The sequence below is a fragment of the Boleophthalmus pectinirostris genome, unplaced genomic scaffold (assembly GCF_026225935.1).
Source record: "Boleophthalmus pectinirostris isolate CB_2022bp ecotype Guang Dong unplaced genomic scaffold, ASM2622593v1 HiC_scaffold_2, whole genome shotgun sequence".
Taxonomy (NCBI): Eukaryota; Metazoa; Chordata; class Actinopteri; order Gobiiformes; family Gobiidae; genus Boleophthalmus; species Boleophthalmus pectinirostris.
Genome location: NW_026571152.1, coordinates 32,091,156 through 32,104,005, shown reverse-complemented (window position 1 = coordinate 32,104,005; position 12,850 = coordinate 32,091,156). Strand labels below are relative to the sequence as shown.

The window sequence follows — 12,850 nt, the reverse complement described above, 5'->3', positions numbered from 1 at the left end:
ATCCCCGTCTCTCCCCGAGCTCTACTACGCATGTCTCCTGCAGAAAGAGCTGGTGTCCTGTCTTTATCCTGTCAGCGTCTTGGAGAATTTCAGCAGATTTCAGACTCTCTCGGGGGGCGGGGCTAGTTTTATCAATCAGGTATGGGTGGATGTCCGGCTACTGAAGTTTGAGACGTCTCTTCTTGTCATTTAGGCATACGGGTAAGACGTATCCCCCTCACTAATGTTAATTTAGCATCATAACTTATTTTATCACACGACGAAAAACTGTTTGAGTGCACTGACAACATTTCTAGCTAGTGTAGCAACTTCATGTTAACCCTAGATCCCTGTGTTACCTGCACAGACAACCGTGTTTTCTGCACTCAGGCCGCACGTATCCACTGTGTTGCCAAACCATAGACTGTATATATGAATGGCCAAATAATTCATCCATATATTTGCTGCAAGGTTCAAAGTGTGTGGAAAAAAATGTCCTGAATTTACGATAATATATGATTTTTAACTCATCATTTTTACTCACCTGCATCTTTATGCCCATTTCACAGTCACTTTCCTCAACCTCTTATTTCCCTTTGTACAGCTCCAAATAGGTTTATGTTGTACATACAATACACGTACAATAGCAGCTCAACTGATCATTTGCCAAATCCCCTTTGCCAACAGGCAGGGGGCGCCTTATTCTTTAGCCCTATTTTACATGCTCCAGCTCACCTCACCTCACCTGGATTGGACAAAAACATCAAACTGATTCAAACACTATTGATGCTGAAAATGGATATGGAAAGCATTCAGCATCAAAACATGACATTTCGAGAAGTACATCAGCTCCTCCCTCATCATTGTCATGCTTCATTGTGTTCGGTAACAATGGAAAGATTTTGCAGAACAGTTTACACAAATATTCCAATAATGGGAGGACAGACAGGTCAGATCTGTGAAGAGGCGACCCCGCTCACAGTCAGAACACCTGTTTTTCAAGCAAATTCCACCTTTAAACTCTTCAACCCCTGATGCACATTAATGACATTTTCAACAGATACTGACAATTGGAAAAAGAAAATAATATTTTTCCATGACAAGGATAAGCATTATTTGTTTATTGCTTGTTTTAAAAGGTGCACTCTATAACTTTTTGGTTGGGGGTCCGTCACCTGCTTGGATGTCAGTGCTCTGCCTGGAATGTTCCACAGTATGACATTAAACAGCTCTACCTTACATTTATTCAATTACAGTTTTATAGCTCAAAAATACCTAAAAAAAACAAGGCATTCTGACAGTGAGTGAGCCTCTCCACAGATCTGATCTGTAACTTTGTCTGGTTTAGTTTCCATGAAGATAGAAATATTTAATACCATACTGTGAAACATTCCAAAGCATTAATATTATGGATGTAACGATATCCAAATCTCTTGGTACAATATTATCACCATATGCATCTCACGATATTTATTTATTTATGTGTGTTTATGTGTTTATTTCTTTATTTATATTTCTTTATTTATATGTGTTTATTTATTTATATTTATGTATTTATTTATTCATTAATTTATTTATTATTATATATTTTGGAATGACAATACTAGATAGGACACTTTTTTGCTTTTAAAATACCTTGAAAAGATTTTGGTGTGAATTATTACCATCAGAATCCCAAGAATTCAAGTAAAAAACATTTCTTCATGTTGTCTGCACTGAAATGAATCATGGGATATGTAGTTCCCTATGTTTATGAGATGTTCCTACTAAAGAACAACGCATTTAAGCAAAGAAACTTGTAATTCAATATATTGTGACAGCTCTCGATATTACTGTGATAATTTTGACGATATATCAGTTATTGTTATATCCTTACTTAACATCAAGGAGAAAAGCGTTTGCGACCCCCCAGAAAAGTTACACAATGCATGTTTAATATTTGCTCTGTAAGCGCTTTCCAGGACACTCAAAAAAGCAATCTAAATAAAAGGTATTATTATTATATTAGATTTTGTGATTTTCCCTCATCATTGTATTGCTTCATTGTTTACGGTAACAATGAAAAGACTTTGCCGAACAGTTTACACGAATATTCCAGCATTGTGAGGAGAGACATGGCTCTTCGCCCACTCTTAACAGTCCCTGGCGCTGGCTCTGGTGTGAACAAAAGCATCTCATGATACTCAGCATGCAAAAGGTTATGACATTCTATCAACACAGAATAAAGCGTATTAACCTTTATGACTGTCGCCCGGTGTGGCCTTTGCTCACAACCTAAAGGTCAGTCCCAAAATACTAACTGTTTGCTTTCTGTGATCACACAACAACATTTAATGTCAGACTTTTATTTTCTTTATCCATAGAAAGGTTACATGAGGATCCCAGTTGACATCTGTAAAGAGCAAGATAATAATATGGAAAATTCCGAGGCCTGTCGTGATAATTACTATATGAAAGCATGATTTCTAGGCATGGGATGAGACACAGTTTTCACAAGACGAGATACGAGACTGGGTTCATGAGAACGAGACTAGACGAGATTTTAACATAATTCCTAATATATAAATTTCACAGTTCAGCTTCAATTTTGGTCTCATAATGTTGTATTTATTTGATTTCATATTTTCTTTTCCATTCTAGTGCTGCTTTTTGGAACTGTAAGAGATGTAACTCACCAATTTCTAATTTCAATCACCCTTTTTTGTCCAATCCAAATGGAAACATTCATCCATTTTCTTCCGGCTTATCTGGGGCCAGGTCATGGGAGCAGTAGTCTAAGCAGGGACTCCCAGACTTCCTTCACCCCAGACACGTCCTCCAGCTCCTCCAGGGGGATCCCGAGGTGTTCTCAGGCCAGCTGAGAGACACAGTCCTTCCAGTGTGTCCTGGGTCTTCCCCAGGGCCTCCATCCAGTGGGACATGCTCAGAACACCTCCCAAAGGAGGCGCCCAGGAGGCATCAGAACAGATGCCCAAGCCACCTCAGCTGGCTCCTCTACTCCGAGCTAGGCCCGAGTGACTGAGCTTCTCACCCTATCTCTAAGGGAGTGCCCAGCCTCCCTGCGGAGGAAACTCATTTTGGCTGCTTGTATCTGTCTTGTCCTTTCAGTCATTCCCCAAAGCTCATGACCATAGGTGAGAGGATGAACATAGATTGAGCGGTAAATCGAGAGCTTCATCGCCCTCTTCACCACAACTGTTCGATACAGCGACCGCATCACTGCAGCCGCTGCACTGATTCACCTGTCAATTTCATGCTCCATCCTCCCCTCACTCGTGAACCCTGAGATACTTGAACTCCTCCACCCACCCGGAGAGGGCAAGCCACCTTTTTCTGGTCTAGAGCCATGGTCTCGGACTTGGAGGAGCTGGAACCCAACTCCATATGCAATATTTGGAAAAAAAAATCTCACGAGATATATATATATTTTTTTGTGTGCACAGTCTTATGGCAATTTTGTCTCATGAGATCTTGTATCACCAGGACCATAAAATGTTCACACAGAGCGAACACAAGAGGCGCTACTAGTGGTAATTGTGTTGTTCCTAGGTACATGACGGCTCTTGGTCAGTCCTCGTTCTCTTTTAAAGGGGCTAGTCTGTGGAACGGTTTACCAGCTAATTTAAAATCGGAAACTAATAACAACAAATTTAAAAGGAAATTAAAATTATTGTATGTTTCCAATCAAAAATGCATCCATTTAAAATGTACTGTATATATTTTATCTGTATATAACTTATGTGTCTTGTATTCTCTGTTTTTATGTTTGTGTTTTTTTATATGGACAGGTGTTGAAAACTAGCACTTGTGCTAAAACACTCAAAGCAATGCATCTGGCTTGTCTAATGCAATTGTGATGTCCTTAATAAACATAACTATATATATATAACTATATATATATATTTTATATATATATATATTATATATATTATATATATATATATATATATATATATATTATATATATTATATATATATATACTTATATATATATATATTATATATATATAATATATATATATATATATATATATATATATAATATATATATATATATATATATATATATCATCCCTAATGATTCCATAAAATCTTGTAGTTAAATTGTTGTTCTCTGTGTATGCTAAAAGTCACTTCTGAGTGGACCTATATTTGTGTTTAACTTAGACGTAATTGAGCTGTGCACTCACCAGTTACTCTAGAGTCAGACAAGAAGACCCGTGTGTCTCTCTCTACTGTATATCAGCTGAGCTCCTATATTCATATAGGCGCCCATTTGTGCTCTTATTAGCATAAAGATATATGTGTGTCGTCTCTTGTGACTGTCTTATGTGAAGCTTAGCACGGAAAGTGGAGCATTCTGATCAGTAAACGTCTAATGAAACATCTATTCACCCGGGTCTGGTGTCATTTCTTAACAATTATTTATTTATTTAACATCAAGAAACCATCTCACTACGTCTTATCTGAAATCTATTGTTCAATATATGAAAGCTGGGACAATATTTTTTGGGCTTAGTATTTATCGTGTCTATATTCTTTGCACTGCTGGGAAATTTGTGGTTATTTTTTAAGCTATAAGATCATATTTAAGCTGTAAAAATTAGAATTAATAACTTCTATGACTCACTACAGACGCAAACTGAGTACTAAAGTGTTTCACTCTGCTGTTTATTTACATTTTTATTGTACATTTAGAATAGTTTTGTGGTTTAAATCAGCTTTTTGGTTATTATGTTGTCAGTGGTAAAGTAATTTCAATATTATCATTTATTGTCTACATTTTCTTCAGCAATATAAAACCACTTCAGAACTGTGACAAAATTCCACATTGTTTTTTAAAACAGGTGGACAAAACTAAAAACCTACACTTGAGATTGTAATAGGAAAAGGCAGGAAAGAGTGATGGTAAATTATATATATATATATATATATATATATATATATATATATATATATATATATATATATATATATATATATATATATATATATATATATATATATACACACACAGACACACACACACATTTTGTAATTAGTCAAAAACGTTTCCTCTATATTTTATACTTTGATAATAACTAAATAAATAAATAAAATAAAAAAATATGGCTCGGTTCAGTCGATATCCCATTTTGGTCTATAAATTGGTGTAAGATGACTGACTGGACAATGTTGGCACCTTGTAATAACTGTAAAAGCTGTTTTGTAGTTACTTTATGATCATAAGCAGTTTCTGTTTAAAGGTAATAAGTTATATTTTCACTCTCTGCACTGGTATTGATCGATATTAGGTCTTGGCAGACACTGAAAACCAAAGTATTTACATCACTATTGGAACAGAAAGAGCTGGATCGGTGCATCTCTGACAACTTGTATTGTGTGTTCCTCAAAATGAGCATAAAAACTGTTGTATCCTCCCTTTTATTTGTTGTGGATATAGTCGCACTTAAATTAAAAAGTACAAATATTTACTACACAAGTTTAACAGTCAAAATGCAAACTAGATTATACGTTTTGAACTCTCTGGGTTGTGATAATCAAAACACATGATTGCATTCTAAATCAGTGCATTAATTAGGCACAGCACAGGCTTTTTCAGAAGATAAAGCTGAAGCACTCTTTATGAATACAAGACATAATCCATGCACCGCCTTTTTCTTTTCTTGGCGTTTCCTTTGGAGACTTGGGCTCTTCGCTAATTTGTCAAGAGCTTGTTTGGTTTGAAAAACTGAATCGACATTTTATCACTCTCAGCAGAAAGATGTGGAGTCGTGCCAGACATTTTCCCCAGCACAGAACGCTGAAAATACATCGAGATACAAGCCACACATGAGACCGGCTTCTAGCTCGTATTTACCTCTTATTAAACTCTGAAAGGTGCATTGTGTAACTTTTCTGGTGGAAGGTCTGTCAAATGCTTTTCTCCATGGACATCTTATTGCTTTGTCTGGAATGTTTCACAAAATGGCATTCTATCTTCATGAAGACCAAACACAACCAAGTTACAGGTCACATCTGTGGAGAGGCAACCCCGTTCACAGTCAGAATGCCTGTTTTTCTACGTATTTTTGAGCAATAAAACCACCTGTAATTGAATAAATGTAAAGTAGAGCTGTTTAATGTCATACTGTGGAACATTCCTGGCATATCCATAGAAACAAGCAGGTGACGGACCCCCAGCCAAAATGTTACATAGTGCACCTTTAAACTAGTGATGTACATTAATGACATTTTCAAAAGATACTGATAAAAACTACAATATTTTTCATGATAAGTAAAAATATAGTTTATTGTTTGTTGCTTGTTTTAATATTTGCTCTGAAAAGTGTCTTTGAGTCTACTGAAAATCACTATATAAATAAAATGTATTATTATTATTTTACTATCAGATTTTGTGATTTTGTTTTGGTTCTACTAATAATCTTAAAGAAGACACACTGTGCTTGTGTCTGCTTTATAGTTATAATCTTTGACACTCATGGATCATTTTGTTTTTTAACACAATTTAAATCACAATAGGCTCTATTCACACTTATGTCACAAACCAGGAAGACGTCTGGAAAGATGTGATGACAACTTCTGGTGTAGTTCCCGACACTGGACTAGCCGACTGACTGTGATAAAACCCATTGAAGTAAAAGTCACCAGTGATAAAATGAAGACTGTATATGTATGTGCTGTTGGAATCATCTTGAATTTGGTGCCTTCATCTCTTCTAATCGCACGTACCCAGTGCGCTCGGAGTTGTGCATCAGTGGGGAAATGATGAAAGCTAAGGTATGGTTGTAACTGCTGATTAGCCGGATATAACGGAACGCTACAGTTACATGTAGATGAAGAAAACTGGGCCATTTTCTCATTTTTTGAAGATTTTGTCAGACTTACTACCGCGAACAGAGCACGCTGGAAGTTGTAATTGCATCTTTCCAAACATCTTCCTGGTTTGTGACATAACGTGAATAGAGCCTATATTTCTAAAATGACTTAAGAAACAAATCAACTCACTTCCCATGTTAGAAAACTGGGGGCTCAACGGGAGCTGACATCAGAGTCCTCCACCGGGTCTGGTTTTATGGGTGGGTATGCGGGCAGGTAGTAATTACACATGGGTCAGTACTACACCAGGACTACCCCAGGATTAGACCAGGACTAATCTTGAGAGAGAGACAGAGAACCCCGTGTGGAGCGAAACACACTGTCCGCAAAGCGCAGCACTTACCTCAGTGTGGCATGTAGATTTGCTCCGGTCCTTTCACCTGCGGTCACTCGACGGACTACACAGGCGCACCTCCAGACCTGTCCTGATAGTGAGTCCTGGTTCAGTTCTGGTTCAGGTCTGGTTTAGTCCTGGTTTAGTCCTAGTTCAAAAGTGCGGAAAAGTGCGGCGTCTCTGTCAGTGTTTGTTCTGCTCGGTAAATATTCTTATTGAAGAAAGTGTAATAGTTTCATTTCATTTCGTGATTGTAATTCTTGAAGTCGTAACTTTTCAATTCGTATTCTGTTGGACACTTCACAGGTTAACGGGCAGGTGCGGTGCTGAACTGCGCGGGTCCAGGCAGGTGCAGGTCTCCAAAAATAGACCCGTGCAGGACTCTGGCTGACGTTATCACAACAGTGGGCAACTCCGACAGACAGCTGTAGACCACAATAGCCAGCAGTGGACTTTTTTTCTTCCTTTGTACCAAAATGACTACGCAACGCTGCCAAATCTTACACGTATAACCGATTAAGAAAATAAAATTGGACAACGAAGTAAGTACAGAACAGTGGGCTCTGCAACTGATTTGCTACAAGTGCTGGGGTTCAGGTAGTGAGGACTCAGATTAATTGTCATAATCGCCAGCGCATAATCATCCCATATGGTAATTTCACCAGACTGCGTTTGAAAAGCCCACTGGGACGAAGCAGAGGAGAATGTACAGTGTTTTACAAGGAAAGTTTACCTCATTCAAATCACACTGGAACCATCTTATAGGGTCTCAGCTGCGGTGCTATTTGCCAGAATCATTTTGCATATTTTTCTAAGTAGTACATAATAGACAGACAGATGGAAAATAATTATCTCACACTTGAAGAATACACCACAAGCTGTCTCTGAGCGTGGCATCCCTTTACTCCTGCTGGGGGCATTCTCTGTGTGTAATCCAATCTGCTTTGGGCATTCTGTTGCCAACACATTGTGCAGGGTGAGCCATGGGACTGTGAAAGCCTGTTTTTACCTGGGGATCTTTTTGTAGTCGGATGTGTGTAGTCCCATGGCCTGACAAAGCCCTCTTCTCCACCGCGTGATGCTTGAAGTGATAATAATCTCCGAAAACCTGCAGAGAAAAAAAAAAAAAAAAAGAAGAAGGGGTTGTGAGTTCACCTGACGAAAGGGCGAAAATACCACCCCAATCTCCGGTGAGGCGTTCATGTGAGCACGAGCTGGAAATGGGTCTTACTTTTTGGGGAATCGATTTCCTGGCAATTTTTTCACCCCCATTCAAATCCAAATGAGCTCAATCAAGAGAAGGCTGTTGAGTGTGAATGACTTCGCAACTTAGCCAAAGATAGAACAGGCGTAAAACAACTACTCCCATATGACACTGGAATAAAAGAGCTGTGTAACCTCAGGGGAGTCAGAGCAAAGCAAAGAAAAGAATCCTATATGAAAAACGGTAGATAAGAGCTGAATCTATGAATCTTTGCCTGTCACACAGCGTTACAGTCGCCATTATTCACATTTGAGAGCTATTATATGCTGTAATTGGTTTCATTCATTAGTTGAAAATAGATTCCAGGAAAAAAAGGAGAAAATGAACAATTATTTGCAATCATTTTGCTTTATATTCTACTCATTCATGAAACAAGAAAAAAAATGTCAAGAGGAAGTTGGGAAGTCTTTGCAACACAGCTTTATTATGCATAATTCATTCATTTGTTAAAGGTGCATTGTGTAACTTTTCTGGTGGAGGGTCTGTCAAATGTTTTTCTCCATGGAGGTGTTTTTGCTTTGTCTGGAATGTTTCACAGTATGGTATTAAACCTTCGTATCTTCATGGAGACTAGACCAAGTTACAGGTAAGATCTGTGGAGAGGCAACACCGCTCAGTCAGAATGCTTGTTTTTCCAGTTTTTTTTGAGATATAAAATAGAGCCCACAGGACCCGACGCAAAAATGTGCGGCACGGGACACATTTTGAAATCTCACTTGCGGGCGTGGGCGAGAGCGGGACTGCACAATGTGGGAGGGGGATGATAAACTGTACTCCCACAAACTAAATATGAGTGCAAAGTAAAATATACAAGTGATTAATGTGTAATGTTTGCCTATCATACATAATTTGTGCTGGATATTTTATTTGGCCTTATTAAAAACATTTTAAGCAACTTAAATTTGCGGATGTGGTCTAATCTCGCGCACATTTTAGACAATTCCTTTCCGCTTCTCCATGTTTGTTAGAGCTTAAGAAAGCGAACGTCCACATCTTGTCGGATTTGCGGGCAGGAGTGGGACAAAATATCGCAGATGTGGGCGGGAGCGGGACTGAAAATTACAGTTCATTGCGGGAAAGGGCAGGAACGGGACTGAAAATTCTGTCCTGCGCAAAGGTCTACTATAAAACCACCTGCAATTAAATAAACGTAAGGTAGAGCTGTTTAATGTTATATGTTGGAACATTCCAGGCAGAGCAATGACATATCCATATAAAAGGCAGGCATCGGACCTCTAACGAAAACCTTACACACTGCACTAGGGATGGGCATGATTAATCGATTAATCGATAATTGATCATTAAGAATTTCATCGATTACGTTAATTTTAATCGACAAACCGAATGTAGGTTGCTGTGCGTAGTGTGACCAAACAGGGTCCGTACATGTTTCTCTCTGCACTCAGAAAGAGCGAGCAAACACAAACAGTCAGTCCGCCTGCAACGTGCCGAAGCACAAATGTGTATTTAACGATGATTTGTACAAGAAATTCCACGCTTTCTGTTGCGTTCGGGACAAGTGTGAGGCCATGTGCACAGTGAACAAAGCAGCACATATGTTTCGGTGTCCAGTGGGAAAAAGCTTTGCCAGGTGAGAGTCGCGCAATGTCAATGACGAGTCCCACCTCCCACCCCCGTACAGGTGTCCTGGTTTTGACAAACGCAAATATGGTCACACTAACCTGTATTCCACTGAATCATGTCTTTTAATCCGACAGAAATTGACCGCATCAGCGACACAAGAGCTGTAGTTTTATCTTCGCTGAGTTTATGCGATGCGGTTTTAAGTTTTGTTTCTGTGAGAGAGTTGCGCAAAACTGAATTAAACACATTATAATGTCAAACGGATTGATGTGGCTCTAGAGTCGTTACGGTTTATATGTCGTAAAGTTGAATTTATTTATGCAGATTAGTAGTGCAGATAGTAATAATAACTAGAAAAGCACTCAGAGAGCGCAGACCTCCGCCAAGGACTACCCCCATTTTTTATATAAATTGCGATAAAATCAGTCTTCTGGATCAGATCCGGATCAGCCTTTGGAATATGAAAGAGGATCCCATTGTCCATCCCTGAGTCAAATTTCATGGGGTTTGGTCAATAATTAACCGAGATATTGAGAAACAAAATGTTTTGCCCCATTTACCACAATGTTAACAAAAATTTCAAAGTGATCCAAAATCCAGGATTTCTTCCAGATCACCCCCAAAATGAAATCAGTTCTTCCTTTTCACATTTCCAACAAATCCTGAAAATTTCATCAAAATCGGTCCATAACTTTTTGAGTTATGTTGCTAACAGACAAACAAACAAACAAACAAACAGACAAACGCCGGCAAAAACATAACCTCCTTGGCGGAGGTAATGATGATCATTTTAATATAAAAACGTTAATGATTAATCGATAATCGATCGTTAATTCTTCAGATGATCGATTAAGAAAATTTCATCGAATGCCCATCCCTGCAGTGCACCTTTAACATATATATTGGAGAGGTATGGCGAGCTCACGTACAAATCTCTGTGACAGCATACAGTATTGCAGGTGCTTAAATTGGTCTCTTCAATCTCCATGTTGACTCAGAGGTAAAAAGCCATCTATCAAAAGGCAAGGCATGGCAGGACAAGCTAATTTCTATTTATTTGAGTTTTTGTTTGATAGTGTCTGTGCATACTAAAGCTGGGGATACCGGATTTTCACACTGTGTAAAGAGAAAGAATATCTATACAACGTCTCCCAGCTCTTACACACCTATCGGAACATCATTAATCATTCATTTCAGGAGAGTGCAGGCTTTAGAAGAGCTTTTTTAAGACGACAAAAGGAACAGAGGTGGACCGCCTAAGCAGAGTCAGACAGAGTAGATAAGCATTTAAGAAATACTTAAGTAAAAATATTTTTTATCATTAGCTGTAGTGGTCTCATTTTTGTTGACTTATTGTTCAATACATGAATTTATGGGTCTCAGTAATTATCATGTGTACAGTGTCTTCAGTTTCTTTGTAATACTGGGGAAATTTTAGACCTTTTTTTCTGTACAATGATAAGACTGGAGCTGTAGAGAGTTGAATAAATTACTTCTGTGCCTAATTTGCCAAATAAGTTGGTCATGTGATTGGCTGTGAGCTTCAGAGATTTGTCACAGTGAGGGACAGGAGGACACTGGACAAACTTCTCGGGTCTCCAACCTGTGGCACAGGAGTTACGGGTTGCTCTCCATCTCCTTCCTAGTAACTTGTGTGATTTCTAAATTACACTTACTGTGCTTAGGGGTGTAACGATATCCGAGTCTCATGATGCGATATTGTCACGGTATGAACCTCACAATACGATATTTATTGCAATATCGTGGGAAAGCTCACGATGTGGTGGGGAAATTCACGATTAGGGATGTAACTATATCCAAATCTCTCTGTGTGATATTTTCACAATATACATCTCACGGTACGATATTTATTGCGATATTTTGGAGGCTTTTTCCTTTTTCCTCTTAAAATGCCTTGTTAAAACTTAATCCAAAGAACTAAGACTTGCTTAGAACTGTTATTTCCTCTTGTAGTCTGCACTGAAATGGCGCAAAGGATCATGGTCTATGTAGTTCATTTTGTCTTTTTTTTTTTTTTAGCTATTGCTGCATCATAACTCTTAATATAAGCAAAGAGACTTGTGATTTGATATATTGTGATGGTCCATGGTATTATTGTGAGAACTTTGACGATACGATATCACAAATTTTCAGTTATTGTTACATCCCAAATTGTGCTGAATATGTGAAATTTGATTAATTAAACCACTGTACATGTATCATTTTGATGTCTAACATTGTGCTCTAATAAATGGATAATGGTTTATTTTACAGACATCCAACTGTACCCCATCTAAGGGTATGGCTCTTTTATATAGTCAGTTTCTTGTGACCGCAATTTCTTGTGAGGAGCTCTCTGGCATTTTTGTTTTGTAACTCACTGGAGGAAAAAGGTTGGAGACCCCTGCTCTAGAGGGACAGAGGAGCTCATTATCCAACACACTCCTACAGCTCTGCTCAATCAGTGAGAGATACAGGATTTCATTCATACCGTACTCCATACAACTGTACAACAACTCACTCTTGCGTAACAGATAACCTATGTCAAGTCAATCATCATCATTTTTGTACTGTACTGTTTTCCTTGTGACCTCTTGTATAAAAATGAGACTTTTATAAGACTTTTTCAGAACTTTTTAAGAGCACTTAAATGAAAAAAAATAAAAAAACACTAGATTCAATTATAATAATGACCATTACTCACTGCTTTAAATAACAAAAAATACTTTTATCATAAAATCTCATTTAGAACTCATTTATAGTAGTATGCACTGCTTGTAAAATGGCCAATTTTTTTTAATAACATTCTA

At 38.0% G+C, this 12,850-nt stretch overlaps 1 protein-coding gene across 3 annotated transcripts in view; it reads right to left on the bottom strand.

Moving 5' to 3' along the window:
• Positions 1–12,850, bottom strand: part of furinb (furin (paired basic amino acid cleaving enzyme) b) — a 178,246-nt gene that overhangs the window by 102,094 nt on the left and 63,302 nt on the right. For all 3 annotated transcript variants that reach the window (XM_055155839.1, XM_020931132.2, XM_055155840.1), the window contains exon 3: positions 8,202–8,300. In XM_055155839.1, the coding sequence (XP_055011814.1) occupies positions 8,202–8,300 (99 nt within the window). The remainder of the gene's footprint in view (positions 1–8,201; positions 8,301–12,850) is intronic.